The 16,365-nt window shown below is 46.8% G+C and overlaps 1 protein-coding gene across 3 annotated transcripts in view; it reads left to right on the top strand.

Annotated features, from left to right (window-relative positions):
* The window catches only part of spef2 (sperm flagellar 2), a 714,991-nt gene that overhangs the window by 28,968 nt on the left and 669,658 nt on the right, over window positions 1-16,365 (top strand). For all 3 annotated transcript variants that reach the window (XM_072592835.1, XM_072592845.1, XM_072592854.1), the window contains exon 7: window positions 7,816-8,017. In XM_072592835.1, the coding sequence (XP_072448936.1) occupies window positions 7,816-8,017 (202 nt within the window). The remainder of the gene's footprint in view (window positions 1-7,815; window positions 8,018-16,365) is intronic.

Here is a 16,365-nt window from a genome sequence, read left to right on the forward strand (position 1 = left end):
GAGAATGGAATAGAGTCTTTACAGGAAACAGGGTGTGGGAATCTGTCTAGGAGAAAGTGAGGACTGCAGATGCTGGAGATCAGAGCTGAAAAATGTGTTGCTGGAAAAGCGCAGCAGGTCAGGCAGCATCCAAGGAACAGGAGAATCGACGTTTCGGGCATAAGCCCTTCTTCAGGAATCTTGTGAGAATGTGTCGTCAAGGTAACTCTGGGAGGCAGTGGGTTTATAGTGCTTATTGGTGGCCAGCCTATCCATAGAAATGGAAACAAAGATATTGAGGAAGGGAAGGAAGGAGTCAGATGAAGAAGAGAATGAGGTGGAAACTGGAAGTGAAATTGCTATATTTTTCCAATTGTGGATGAGAGGCGGACGCAGCATCGATGATTTCATCAGTGTACCACAGAAAGGGTTGTGGATGGTGGCCAGGGTAGGATTGGAATAAATCTGTCGGTCTGTCACTCTCTCTCTTTCTCTCTGGCTCTGGTTTTCTGACTCTCTCTCTCAGTTCCAGCTCCACCTACTGCCTACTCCTTCATCTATCCCCTGCCCCATCTCCAGCAAAAATATCAACCTTTCCCCAGCCACATTTAGATCAGAAGGACGATTGCTGGACCCAAAACATTAAATCCGCTTTCTTTCCTCAGATGCTGCTGAGTATTTCCAGCAATTTATGTTTTTGTTCCTGATTTGCAGCATCTGCAGTATTTGTTTTCGAGCTAGATAGGTTCTTGATCAGTAAGGGGATCAAATCTTTCCAGCTGAAAGCAGGAACATGGGGCTGTGAAACATTTGAGCCATAACTGAATGATGGAGCAGACTCAATGGGCTGAATGGCCTAACTCTGCTTCCATATCTTCTATGGTCTTTGGATACAAAATATCTCCACAGAGTCTGGTATCCTGTAACCAAGGCCCGGTTGGAGCCTTGACTCTGATGACTGTCCTCAGAGCCAGCTCTCAGACTGAACAGAATCTCTGACACTCCTGTTCATATCTGTCAGTCAGGCTCCTGGACGGGGGCTCTGTTAATCTGGTCCACCAAGGAACTTATTCAATGAAGTCCAACTCGTTGACCTCAGTACAATCAGGACATACCTCCCTCTCTGAATCGGAGGAAACAGGCTAGTTCTTCTTTTTTGTAGTTTCCCCTGAGGTGTTTTATCACCGGGTCAGGTTCCCCCTGAGGTGTTTTATCACCGGGTCAGGTTCCCCCCTGAGGTGTTTTATCACCGGGTCAGGTTCCCCCTGAGGTGTTTTATCACCGGGTCAGGTTCCCCCTGAGGTGTTTTATCACCGGGTCAGGTTCCCCCCTGAGGTGTTTTATCACCGGGTCAGGTTCCCCCTGAGGTGTTTTATCACTGGGTCAGGTTCCTCCTGAGGTGTTTTATCGCCGGGTCAGGTTCCTCCTGAGGTGTTTTATCACCGGGTCAGGTTCCCCCTGAGGTGTTTTTTCACCGGGTCAGCTTCCCCCTGAGGTGTTTTTTCACCGGGTCAGCTTCCCCCTGAGGTGTTTTTTCACCGGGTCAGGTTCCTCAGCAGTGGACCCAATACCGACCCTTGCGGTACACCACTGGTAACTGGACTCCAGGATGAACATTTCCCATCAACCACCACCCTCTGTCTTGTTTCAGCAAGCCAATTACTGATCCGAACTGCTATATCTCCCACAATCCCATTCCTGTGCATTTTGTACAATGGCCTACTGTGGGGAACCTTATCGAACACCTTGCTGAAATCCATATACACCACATCAACTGGTTTACCCTCATCTACCTGTTTGGTCACCTTCTCAAAGAACTCAATAAAGTCTGTGAGGCACAACTTACCCTTCACAAAACCGTGCTGACTATCTCTAATCAAATTATTGTTTTCTAGATGATTATAAATCCTATCTCTTATCATCCTTTCCAACACTTTACCAACAACTGAAGTAAGGCTCACTGGTCTATAATTACCAGGGTTGTCTCTACTCCCCTTCTTGAACAGGGGAACCACATTTGCTATCCTCCAGTCTTCTGGCACTATTCCTGTAGACAATGATGATTTAAAGATCAATGCCAAAGGCACGGCAATCTCCTCCCTGGCTTCCCAGAGAATCCCAGGATAAATCCCATCTGGCCCAGGGGACTTATCTATTTTCACACTTTCCAGAATTGCTAACACCTCCTCCTTGTGAACCTCAATCCTATCTAGTCTAGTGGCCTGTACCTTAGTATCCTCCTCGACAAAGTTGTCTTTTTCCAGTCTGAATACTGATGAAAAATATTCGTTTCGCACTTTCACTTTCTCCTCTGACTCCATGCATAACTTCCCACTACTGTCTTTGAGTGGTCCTAATTTTACTCTAGTCATTCTTTTATTCCTGATATACCTATAGAAAGCTTTACAGTTTTTCTTGATCCTATCTGCCAATGACTTTTCATGTTCCCTCTGGCTCTTCTGAGCTCTCTCTTTAGGTCTTTCCTGGCTACCTTGTAACCCTCAGGCGCCCTAACTGAGCCTTCACATCTCATCCTAACATAAACCTCCTTCTTCCTCTTGACCAGAGATTCAACTTCCTTAGTAAACCACAGCTCCCTCTCTCAGCCACTTCCTCCCTGCCTGACAGGTACATACTTATCTCGGACACACAGTCGTTGTTCCTTGAATAAGCTCCACATTTCTATTGTGCCCATCCCCTGCAGTTTCCTTCCCCATGTATGCTTCCTAATCGCATCATCATTGCCTTTCCCCCAGCTATAACTCTTCCCCTGCGGTATATACCTCTCCCTTTCCATCACTAAAGTAAACATAACCGGATTGTGGTCACTATCACCAAAGTGCTCACCTACTTCCAAGTCTAACATCTGGTCGGGCTCATTACCCAGTACCAAATCTAAAGTGGCTTTGCCCCTTGTTGGCCTGTCTACATACTGTGTCAGGAAGCCCTCCTGCACACACTGGACAAAAACTGACCCATCTATAGTACTCGTACTATAGTGTTCCCAGTCAGTATTTGGAAAGTTAAAGTCCTCCATCACAACTACCCTGTCTCTCTCACTCCTATCCAGAATCATCTTTGCTATCCTTTCCTCTACATCTCTGGAACTATTCGGAGGCCTATAGAAAACTCCCAACAGGGTGACCTCTCCTTTCCTGTTTCTAACCTCAGCCCATACTACCTCAGTTAACGAGTCCCCAAACATCCTTTCTGCAACTGTAATACTGTCCTTGACCAACAATGCCACACCTCCCCCTCTTTTACCATCTCTCTGTTCTAACTGAAACATCTAAATCCTGGAATCTGCAACAGCCATTCCTGTCCCTGCTCTATCCATGTCTCCGAAATGCCCACAACATTGAAATCCCAGGTACCAACCCATGCTGCAAGCTCACCCACCTTATTCTGGATGCTCCTGGCATTGAAGGAGTCACACTTCAAACCAACTTCCTGCTTGTTGGTGAACTCTTGCAACCTTCAAACCATATCTCTGACTTGACTACTCTCAACCTCCTGTGCACTGGAACTACAATTCAGGTTCCCATCCACCTGCTGAATTAGTTTAAATCCTCCCAAAGAGCAAATATCCCCCCCAGGATATTGGTATCCCTCTGGTTCAGATGAAGACCATCCTGCTTGTAGAGGTCCCACCTTCCCCAGAAGGAGCCCCAATTATCCAGTTATCTGAAACTCTCCATCCTGCACCATCCCTATAGCCACGTGTTCAACTTCCCTCTCTCCCTATTCCTTGCCTCACTAGCACGTGGCACGGGCAACAAACCAGAGACAACAACTCTGTTCGTCCTAGCTCTAAGCTTCCACCCTAGCTCCCTGAATGTCTTCCTTAGATCCCCATCCCTTTTCCTACCTATGGCGTTGGTGACTATGTGGGCCACGACTTGGGGCTGCTCTCCCTCTCCCTCAAGGATCCCGAAAACATGATCTGAGACATCACGGACCCTGGCACCTGGGGGCAACACACCAACCGTGAGTCCGTCTCGTCCCCACAGAACCTCCTCTCTGTCACCTTAACTATGGAGTCCCCAATGACTGAAGCTTTGCTCCTCTCCCCCTAATTCTTTTCTAAGTGACAGGGACAGACTCTGTGCCAGAGACCTGTACTCCATGGATTACCCCTGGTCAGTTGTTCCTGCCCAACAGTATCCAACAGTTGAGGGGAACGGCCACAGGGGATCCCTGCACTGCCTGTTGGTTCCCTTTCCGTCCCCTGACAGTAACCCATTTACCTTTTTCTTGTACCTGAGGTGTGACTACTTCCCTGTAACTCCTCTCAATAACCCCCTCTGCCTCCCCGATGATCCAAAGTTCATCCAGCTCCAGCTTCAGCTCCAGTTCCCTAATGCAGTTTTTGAGGGTCTGTTTCCGTGCTGCATATCTCTTTGACTCTATCAGTCACCTAGACCAACAGGTTTCCCAAATTGAATCAATCCCATCTTCCTGCATTTGGCCAATAATCCCTCGAAATCTTTCTTATTCATGTACTTGTCAAAATGTGTTTTACATGTTGTAATTGTACCCACCTTTCCCATGTCCTCTACTTGTTCATTCCAAGTAGTCATTTGCTGGGGTCCTAGCTTGAACTGCCTGCCACTTGGAAAGTTTCCTATGTGTTCCTCCATTTCTTGTCTGCTAACCATTTCTGTTTCCTGGATGATGCAATGATTCCTCTGGGCCTCTGCCTGAGGGATTTTTGCAGCTGCCAGACTTCGACCAATTCAGTTCACTTCATATGATATCAGGAAACAGTTGGAAACTCTGAATACCGCAAAAGCTACAGGCCCTGACAACATTCCGCCAATAGTGTTGAAGACTTGTGCTCCAGAATTTGCCACTCCCCGAGCCAAGATGTTCCAGTACAGTTACAGCACTGGCATCTACACAACAATGTGGAAAATTAACCAGGTACATAAAGCAGGACAGATCCAACCGGCCAATTCCCGTCCCATCAGTCTCCCCTCGATCCTCAGTAACGTGATGGATGGTGTCAGTAACAGTGTTATCAAGCAGCACCTACTCAGCAATAACCTGCTCAGTGACACCCAGTTTGGGTTCCCCCAGGGTCACTCAGCTCCTGACCTCATTCCAGCCTTGGGTCAAACATGGACAGAAGAGCTGAATTCCAGAGGGGAGGGGAGAGGGACAGCCCTTGATATCTAGGCTGTATTCAACCGAGTGTGGCATCAAGGAGCCCAGGCAAAACTGCAATCAATTAATATCAGGGGGCAATTCTCCGCTGGTTAGAGTTAGACCTGACACAGAGGAAGATGGCTGTGGTTGTTGGAGGGTCAGTCATCTCAGCTCCAGGACATCCCTGCAGGAGTCCCTCAGGGGAGTGTCCTCGGCCCAACCATCTTCAGCTGCTTCATCAATGACCTTCCCTCCACCAGAAGGTCAGAAGTGGGGGATATTCCCCAATGATTACACAATGTTCAGCACCGTTCACAACTTCTCAGATACTGAAACAGTCCATGTTCAAATACAACAAGATCTGGACAATCTCCAGGCTTGGGCTGACAAGAGGCAAGTAACATTTGTGCCACACACATACCAGGCTATGACCATCATCAACAAGAGAGAACCCAACCATTGTCCTTTAATGTTCACTAGCATTACAATTTCTAAGTGCATCACAGACTTTACTATTATCCAGAAACTGAAATGGGCTTGCCGTGTAAATCTTGTGGTTAGAGGTTAGGTTGCTGACAGGAATAAACTCCCCTCCTGACTCCCCAAAGCCTGTTCACCATCGACAAGGCACAAGTCAGGAGTGTGATGGAATACTCCCCACTTGCCCCTGGATGGGGGCAGCTCCAACAACACTCAAGAAGCTCAGCACCATCCAGGATAAAGCAGCCCGCTTGCTTGGCACCACATTCACAATGAGATGTACTGCACCTTTAAGAGATTGGTTCTGTTCTGTTTCTTTTACAGAGGTGTGTGTTCACAGGTGTGCTGAAATGTCTCCTTCAGAAGGCAGTTGGTAAACAGCTTTTGCGTTCTCCTTGGGTTTTTTTAAAATGAGACAGACGAACCATCAGTGGATGGGGCCAGGAACCCCAGACGCAGGAAAGGTTCTCGTTTTGCTTTCAGTAATGTGAAGTTTTCTGCTTCTGCAAGATTGAAACCTTAGACAGTGAGGCTTCCTCTTAAGAATCAAAAGGGGAACATTGATTCTTTCTGCTGAACTAGAGAGACAGCACATGAGAATCCAAACTTGTGCTGAATTGCCTGTTTGCCAAACTTAATCGGATGCTGCTGATATTAGAACAATTGATTGTTCATGGTTAAGTAATACATTACCTTGTTGGGTATTGAATTGAATTGAATTTATTGTCATGTGTATCGAAGCACAGCGAAGAGCTTTGTCTTGTGAGCAACACAGGTAGATCACAGAGTTAAGTCGCTTAGATAGTAAATAATAGGTAAACGGCGGCAAAAACAACAACACAGGGACAGGCAAATGTTAAGAGTTTTTGAGTCCATTCAGTATTCTAACAACAGTCGGGTAGAAACTGTTTCAAAACCGGCTGGTGCGTGTGTTCAGGCTTCAGTACCTTCTCCCCGATGGTAGAGGTTGGAGAAAAACATTGTCAGGGTGGGATGGATCTTTGAGAATCCTGGTGGCCTTTCCTTGACAGCGGGCCTGGTAGATGGATTCTATCGATGGGAGGTTGGCCTTTATGATTGTCCAGGCCAATTTCCCCACTCTCTGTCACCGTCTCTGATCTTGAATGGTACAGTTGCCATACCAGGTAGTGATACATCCAGACAGAATGCTCTCGATGGTGCACCTATAAAAGTTGGCAAGGGTATTCGCCGTCATGCTAAACTTCCTCAGCTGCCTGAGGAAGAAGAGATGTTGTTGGGCCTTTGTAACCAGTGCGTCCACATGAAGAGTCCAAGAAAGCTTGCTCAAGACCACTCCCAGGAGCTTGACACTCTCCACTCGTTCCACCTCTGTGCTGTTAATGTGCAGGGGAGCATGAGGAACATCCTGCTGAAAGTCAATAATGAGTTCCTTGGTTTTGCTGGCATTGAGAGCTGGGTTGTTCTCAGTGCACCATTTTTCCAGGTCTTCCACCTCCCGTCTGTAGTCTGTTTCGTCGCTGGGTATTTCAATCGAGTAAAGTTGAATCATGTTGTAAAAATGAAATGTGTTTTAATTAAAACCTGGTGATGGATCAGTTACAGCACCTTACATTTGCCTTTAAATAAATATAAAAGTTAGGGTGTTGGCTGTCTCCTTACAGTACACTGGGCGTGGTGCAAGGTCTGGTCTGGTCCATAACAAGTATTGCTCTGTCCACCACCGGTGCTCAGGAGCAGCAGTGAGTACCAACAGCATTTATGCCCTGCAGAAATTCACCAAAGATCCTCAGGCAGCACCTTCCAGCCCCATGACCACTTCCATCTAGAAGGACAAGGACAGCAGGTACATGGGAACACCACTCCCTGCAAGTTCCCCTCTGAGCCCCCTCACCACCCTGACTGGGAAATATATTGCCGTTCCTTCAGTGTCACTGGGTCAGAATCCTGGAATTCCCTCCCTCAGGGACATTGTGTGTCACCCTACAGCACATGGACTGCAGCGGGAAGAGAAGTCAGCTCACCCCCACCTTCACAAGGGACAACTAGGGACGGGCAATAAATACTGGGCCCAGCCAGTGACACTCATATGTATGAGTGGATTAGAATAATTCTTATTTTCTGCTTCCTGTTTGCTAACCAATTCCCAACCCATGCTAGTATGTTATCCCTAATCCCACATACTCTGATTCTGCACACTCTGAAATGGAAACGCTGTGTCTTTTCCAGGCCCAGCAGTACGGTCCATATTCAGGAGGTACCTTCTCCTTTGAAGGAGGCGTTTGTTCCCTGTGTGAGAGTGGAGGAAGATCACACTTTTATTGAGAATCTTCGGAAGAGGCTGGATGAGGAGGGCAAGGCAAGGAAGGAGCGGGAGAAACGACGACGGCGAGTGTTATTGGATCAGCTGCAGGCGCACGAGGCCCAGGAGGTAGGACGGTGCAGTGCAGCAACTAAGACCTGTCCTTGGAATTTACTGCTGGAGGCACAATGTAATGTACTGGCTCCACAGTTATTTATATATCAATGAGGATGTGGACATTGAATGTACAACATCAACGTTAGCAAACAACACAAAAATAGTTGGGATGGCAGGTGGTAAGGATGACAGAAGGAGTCTACAGAAGGATATCGACAGGCCATGTGGGTGGGCAAAAACTTGGCTCGTGGAATATAATGTGGGGAATATAGTTTGGCAGGAAGAACAGAAAGGCTGCAGAAAGCTCCAACACAGAGTGATTTTGAGTGACAGATTTAGAATGCAGAGCTTAAAAAGGTCAGTCCAGCACAGGGAAGGTAAATGCAAGGTTGGCCTTTATTTAAAAGAGCGAGTGTATTGAACATGCACAGGGTATCCCAGGTTTCACAGGGGAGATGTGGAAAGACCCCCTTGTGGGAGAATCCAGGGCCAGGAGGTATCATCTCAGAATAAGGGTTTGCACATTGAATCCAGGGATGAGGAGGAATCTTTTCTTTCAGAGGGGAATGAATCTGTGGAATTCTTTACCACAGAGAGCTGTCAGGGTTGGGTTGTCAAGTAGATTAAGGACTGAAATAGACAAGAGTTTTAAACAATGAGAGAATCAAGAGTTATGGGGGGAAAGGGAGGAAAGTGGGGTCGATCTCATTGAATGTCCAAAGATGTTTGAGTTAGTTGGATTGGCCATGCTAAGTTGCAGAGATATGTAGATTAGATGTGTTAGCCATGGAGAAATATAGGGTAGGAAGATGGGTCTGGGCGGGATGCTCTTCGGAGGTTGGTGTGGACTTGTTGGGCTGAATGTCCTGTTTCCTCACAGCAGGGAGTCTATGGAACGGCACAGCAGATTTGATGGGCTGAGTGGTCTATTTATGTCTTAATGTTCACTTCAAGTTCATGGACTAAAATCTTTACTGAAAATAAATCACATCTTCATAACAGCATCAATACAGTGGGAGGGAGTGGGTGGTATTAGAAACGGGGTATTGTCGGGAGTTGAGTGTTGTGGTTGACTGACACTCGTGGAAAGTTGGGGACTATAGAAAGTTGAAAATGTGTTGCTGGAAAAGCGCAGCAGGTCAGGCAGCATCCAAGGAGCAGGAGAATTGATGTTTCGGGCATTAGCCCTTCTTATGCTCCTGCTCCTGCTTCTTCGATGCTGCCTGACCTGCTGCGCTTTTCCAGCAACACATTTTCAGCTCTGATCTCCAGCATCTGCAGTCCTCACTTTCTCCCCAACTATAGAAAGTTACCAGGTTATGGGAATTGTGAGGGGAAGGGGCTCACAGGGTGTAATGAATCCATCTTTTGTATGCATTCTTTTTGTGTACTGCAAAGCCAGAAATGAGCCAGAAATAGGTCAGCATCATAATATTCAGGGATTATGAAAGTTCCACTCTTGACTGCTGCATTTAACCATTCCAAACTTTCCTTCAATACTACAGTGAAGGAGGGTGGAGTTTATTGCAAGGATATCAATAAGTGTCTCAAAATAATATCGGGGTCATGGAAGAGTAGTTCTGGGGTCACAGTTAGTTGGAGAGGAAGCGAGATAAAGATAGAAGCAAACCACAAGCAGAAAACAACTTTAATTGAACTGTTGAAAAAAGAACTGAACTACATGGGTTAGAGGTGCCGGTGTTGGACTGGGGTGGACAAAGTTAAAAATCACACAACACCAGGTTATAGTCCAACAGGTTTATTTGGAACCACCTGATGAAGGAGCATCGCTCCGAAAGCTGGTGCTTCCAATTAAACCTGTTGGACGAGAACCTGGTGTTGTGTGATTTTTAACAACGATCTACATGGAGTCTGTGTAATGGGAACTCAGTGAGAGGTCAAGCTTAGCTGGATGGCTCCATGCTGTTCACACTCAGGATGAAGGTCCAGGGGTTAGATGTTAGAATCAAGGACTCCTGGAGACTGCAGCAAGCTGTGAGGGCACAAACGAAGCTGCACTTTCAATCAGTCAGGCAAGCTGTAAGCAAAGAGTGAAGGAAGCCCACAGTCAGGTACTTGCTTCGTGCAACTGAGCAGAAATAAAGTGCAAGAAACTTGGTGAAGCGAGATGTCAGTAAAAGGATGGAATTGTACCTGGAAGTGCCGGAGAATCCAGGGGAATGAAGCCCTGGAGAAGGAAGGTATTAATTTATTAAATCATTAAGGCACCCCCTCACATCAAACAACAGATGAAATCAAAACAGATCACATTCTCAGCAATCCTAAGGTTTCCATAGATCTTGTGGACCACCAAATCTCATTAAATCTTCACAAGGGATTACAATTCACACAGTCACAGAATCATGCAGGGTCAGAAGAGGGTCTTTGGCCCATCAAGTCTGGACTATCAAAACTAAATCTACACCAGTCTCATATTCCACAATAGGCCCAGAGCATAGAACAATGAACAGAACAGTTCGGCCCTCAATGTTGTGCTGGCCTTTTATCCTACTCTAAGATCAGACTAACCTACATACCCCTCATTGTACTATCATCCATGGGCCCATCTCGCTTCACTTAAATGTCCCTAATGTCTCTGACTCTATTACTACCACTGGCAGTGCATTCCTCACACCCACCACTCTCTGTTTAATGAACCTCCATCTGACATCTCCCCTAAACCTTCCTCCAATTACCTTAAAATTATGCCCCCTCATGATAGCCATTTCCACCCTGGGAAAAAGTCTCTGTCTATCCACTCTATCTATGCCTCTCATCATCTGGTACACCTCTATCAAGTCACCTCTCATCCTTCTTTGCTCCAATGATAAAAACCCTAGCTCCCTCAACCTTTCCCCTCCAGTTCAGGCAGCATCCTGGGAAATCTCCTCTGCACCCTCGCTAAAGTCTCCACATCTTTCCTATAATGAGGTGACCAGAACTGAACACGATATTCCAAGTGTGGTCTAACCAGTGTCCTATAGAGCTGCAGCATAACCTCGTGGCTGTTAAGCTCAATCCCCGTGCTAATGAAAGCTAACATACCGTACGCCTTCTTAACAACCCTATCAACTTGGGTGGCAACTTTGAGGGATCTATGTACATGGACTGCAATATCCCTCTGTTCCCCACACTGCCAAGAATCCTGCCTCTAACCCTGTAATCTGTAATCAAACTCGACCTTCCAAAGTGAATCAGTTCACACTTTTTCCAGGTTGAACTCCATCTGCCACTTCTCAGCCCAGTTCTGCATCCTCTCAATGTCCAATTGCAACTTACAACAGCCCTCCACACTATCCACAACTCCACCAACCTTCGTGTCATCGGCAAACTTACTAACCCACCCCTTCCACTTCCTCATCCAAGTCATTTATAAAAATCACAAACAGCAGAGGTCCCAGACAGATCCCTGTGGAACCCCACTGATCCCCGAGCTCCAGGCTGAATACGTTCCACCTACTACCACTCTCTGCCTTCAATGGGCCAGCCAATTCTGCATCCCATGCCTCCTTACTTTCTGAATGAGCCTATCATGGGGAACCTTATCAAACACTTTACTAAAATCCATGTACACCACTTCCACTGCTCTACCTTCATCAATGTGTTTTGTCACACCCTCGAATAATTCAATAAGGTTTGTGAGGCATGACTTACCCCTCACAAAGTCACGCTGACTATCTCTAATCAAATGACGCTTTTCCAATTAATCAGAAATCCTATCTCTCAGAATCCTCTCCAATAATTGCCCACCACAGACGTAAGACTGATTGGTCTGTAATTCCCAGGATTATCCCTATTCCCATTCCTGAATGAAGGAATAACATTTGCCATCCTCCAATCAAAGGCCCTACCCTAGTGGACAGTGAAGACACAAAGATCATCACAAAAGAGGCAGCAATCTCTTACCTCACTTACAATAATAACTTTGGGTATATCCTGTCTGGCCCAGGATACTTACCTAGCCTCATTTTTCAAACTTTCCAGCAAACTTTCCTTCTTAACACTAACCTGTTTGAGCATATCAGTCTGTTTCACACTGTCCTCTCAAACATCAACGTCCCTCTCAGTAGTGAATACTGAAGCAAAGTACTCATTGAGGACTTCCCCTACCTCCTCCGACTCCAGGCACATGTTCCCTCCACTGTCCCTGATTGGCCCTACCCTCACTCCTGCCATCCTCTTCTTCCTCACATAAATATAGAATGCCTTAGAGTTTTCCTTAATCCTACCCACTAAAGCTTTGTCATGCCCCCTTATCACTCTCCTAAATCCATTTTCAGTTTCTCCTTAGCTACCTTGTAACAATTGAGAGCCCTGTCTGATCTTTACCTCCTCAATCTGAAGTAAGCTTCTCTCTTCCTCTTGACTAGATGTTCCCCATCCCTTGTTATCCAAGGTTCCTTCACCCTACCATCCCTTCCTTGCCTCACTGTGACCAACCTGTCCAGCACTGTCAGCAAATGCTCCCTAAACATATAACAATACAGCACAGAACAGGCCCTTCGGCCCACGATGTTGTGCCAAACATTTGTCCTAGCTTAAGCACCTATCCATGTACCTATCCAATTGCCACTTAAAGGTCACCAATGATTCTGACTCTGCCGCTCCCACAGGTAGCGCATTCCATGCCCCCACCACTCTCTGGGTAAAGAACATCCCCCCCATACCTTCCACCCTTCACCTTAAATTTATGTCCCCTTGTAACACTCTGTTGTACCCGGGGAAAAGGCTCTGACTGTCTACTCTATCTATTCCCCTGATCATCTTATAAACCTTTATCAAGTCACCCCTCACCCTTCGCCGTTCCAATGAGAAAAGGCCTAGCACTCTCAGCCTATCCTCGTACGACCTATTCTCCATTCCAGGCAACATCCTGGTAAATCTCCTCTGCACCCTCTCCAAAGCTTCCACATCTTTCCTAAAGTGAAGTGACCAGAACCGCACACAGTACTCGAAATGTGGCCTTACCAAGGTCCTATACAGCTGCAACATCACCTCACGACTCTTGAATTCAATCCCTCTGCTAATGAACGCTAATACGCCATAGGCCTTTGTACAAGCTCTATCCACCTGAGTGGCAACTTTCAAAGATCTATGAACATAGACCCCAAGATCCCTCTGTTCCTCCACCTTACTAAGAACCCTACCGTTAACCCTGTATTCCGCATTCTTATTTGTCCTTCCAAAATTGACAACCTCACACTTGAACTCCATCTGCCACTCCTCAGCCCAGCTCTGCATCATATCTAAGTCCCTTTGCAGCCGACAACAGCCCTCCTCACTGTCCACAACTCCACCAATCTTCGTATCATCTGCAAATTTACTGACCCACCCTTCGACTCCCTCTTCCAAGTCATTAATAAAAATTACAAACAGCAGAGGACCCAGAACTGATCCCTGCGGAACTCCACTTGTAACTGGGCTCCAGGCTGAATATTTACCATCTACCACCACTCTCTGACTTCGACCGGTTAGCCAGTTCTCTATCCAACTGGCCAAATTTCCCTCTATCCCATGCCTCCTGACTTTCCGCATAAGCCTACCAAAACAATCTCCACATTTCTGTCATGCATTTTCCTGAGAATGTGTTCCCAATTTAGATGCCCTAGTTCCTGCCAATAGCCGTGTAATTTGCCCCCCGCCCCCCCCAATAAATACTTTCCCCATACTGTCTGCTCCTAACCTTCTCCATGACTATAGTAAAGGTCAGGGAGTTATGATTGCTACCACTGACATGCTCTCCCACTGAGAGATCTGACACCTCACCTGGTTTGTTGCCAAGCACCAGATCCAAAATGGCCCCCCTTCTAGTTGGCCTATATACTTATTGTGTCAGGAACCCTTCCTGGACACACCTGACAAAAACTGCTCCAGCTAAAACTATTTGAACTAAGGAGGTTCCAATCAATATTAGGGAAGTTAAAGTCACCCAAGATAAAACCCTGTTCCTTTCCAAAATCTGCTTCCCAATCTGTTCCTGTTGCTGTTGGGGGGCTGTAGAAAATTCCCAATAAAGTGACTGCTCCTTTCCTGTTTCTGACTTCCACCCATACCGAGTCTGTAGACAAACACTCCTCGAAGACCTCCCTTTCTGAGCTACAGAGCCAGGCTCAGTGCCCGAGAACTGGCTACTGTGGTTTTCCCCTCATACCCCCTAACAGTATCCAAAGGTGTACACTTATTACTGAGAGGATCCCTGCACTGTCTGCCTGTTCCCTTTCCCTCTCCTGGTGGTCACCTTTATCCTGTAACGGAGGTGGGACTATCTCCCTATAACTCCTCTCTATCACCCCCTCAGCCTCCCAAATGATCTGAAGTTCATCCAGCTCCAGCTCCCTAACACGGTCTGAGAGGATCTGGAGTTGGGTACAGATCTCCCAGGGGAAGTGAGTGGGTCACCAGTGGGTGACCCTTACGTCCCACATCCTGCAAGAGGAGCACATACCTGCCCTCGCCTCCATCCCCTCCACTCGAAATTACCAAGAGAGATTAAATAAATAAAAAAACTTACATTTTGAACCCTTCACTAGGTTTTTTTTTGGAAGGTTGGTTTCTTTAGAGCAGTGAAGGCTGAGGGGGGGACCTGATCGAGGTGGATAAGATTTTGAGGGGCTTGGACGGGGGGGGATAGAAAGCAGCTGTTCCCCCTTAGTCACAGGGACAATAACAAGGGGGAACATTTTAAGTTGAAAGGAGGGGGAGGGTATATCAGGTCACATACCCAGCAATCCCCGTGTCCACATCCATGCCTGTTGAGCCTTTGCTCCTATTCACGAGGTAAGTATTTAACAGTAAAATTTACCTTCCTGGCAACCCTCTGGTCTGCGCTCTCACCACTCCTATTGCTGCAATGGGTACCTCTGCTGATAACCTTGGATGGTGTGATATTTCAGACGCTCATCCAAGTACTTTTCAAAGGTTGTGAGGCTTCCCAACTTCATACACCCACCACCCAATGGGTGAAAAGACTTCCCCCCCCCCCACCCCCCCATTAAACCTCCTGTCTTTCACCTTAAAATGTTCCCCCTTGTTATTGTCCCTGTGATTAAGGGGGAACAGCTGCTTTCTATCCCCCCCCGTCCAAGCCCCTCATAATCTTATCCACCTCGATCAGGGTCCCCCTCAGCCTTCTCTGCTCTAAAGAAACCAACCTGAGCTTCTCCAGCCTGTCTTCATCACTAACCTGCTCCATCCCAGGCAGTATCCTGGTGAATCCCCTCTGTACCCCCCTCCCAGTACAATCCCATCCTTCCTATAGTGTGGGCACCAGAAACTGCACACAGTCCTCCAGCTGTGTCCTCCCTAAACTCCTGTACAGCTCCACCAGAACCTCCCTGCTCTGATCATCCAGATTTTTATTGAGTTCAAGTTCCAACATGACAGGATAGAAGCCCATATGCCTTGAATATGGTCTCTGGATTAATAGCCTAACAATAATACAATCAGCCCAGCGGCTCCCTCTCGATATCTCACCCTAATGGGAACGTATTGGGTCTGTGCTTCCTCCCCAAACCACTTCCTTTTTGAATGCATCTTCAGTGCATCGGATGCTGAGGGGTGACCTGATAGAGGTTTATAAACTCATGAGGGGCATGGATAGGGTAAATAGACAAAGTCTTTTCCCTGAGATTGGTGAGTCCAGAACTAGCGGGTACAGGTTTAGGGTGAGAGGGGAAAGATATAAAAGAGACCTAAGGAGCAACTTTTTCACACAGAGGGTGGTACGTGTATGGAATGAGCTGCCAGAGGATGTGATGGAGGCTGGTACAATTACAACATTTGGATGGGGATATGAATAGGAAGGGTTTGGAGGGATATGGGCCGGGTGCTGGCAGGTGGGACTAGATTGGGTTGCGATATCTGGTTGGCATGGACGGGTTGGGCCGAAGGGTCTGTTTCCATGCTGTACATCTCTGTGACTCTATGATAAGTGGCTGTTCTCAGTCTATTTTGGCTAGATCTTGCCTTGTTTTAATAAAACCTGCCTTACCGCAATCTCAATTTTTTTTTGTCGACCATCTTTCTCCTTTCCATAACAAGCTTAAAACATATGAAACGTTACCTCTGTCTCTCTCTTCACAGATGCTGCCAGTCCTGCTGAGTTTCTCTAGCACTTTCTGTTTATGTTTAAAACACCCTAACTGTCCCCTCAAGCACCTCTCCAGCTTCATTCCCCAGAGTTCGGTGCAGCACTGTACCCTCCCTTGTTGGATCGTCTACACAGTGACATAAACAACTCTCCTGAACACATTTCAAGGAATCTGCTCCCTCCACACCCTCTATACCATGGTTATCCTAATCGATATGACTGGTTGAAATCGAACCATTCTCTTTATAAATATTCTATGTTTATTATTAGT

Source organism: Chiloscyllium punctatum, chromosome 2, assembly GCF_047496795.1.
Source record: "Chiloscyllium punctatum isolate Juve2018m chromosome 2, sChiPun1.3, whole genome shotgun sequence".
NCBI lineage: Eukaryota > Metazoa > Chordata > Chondrichthyes > Orectolobiformes > Hemiscylliidae > Chiloscyllium > Chiloscyllium punctatum.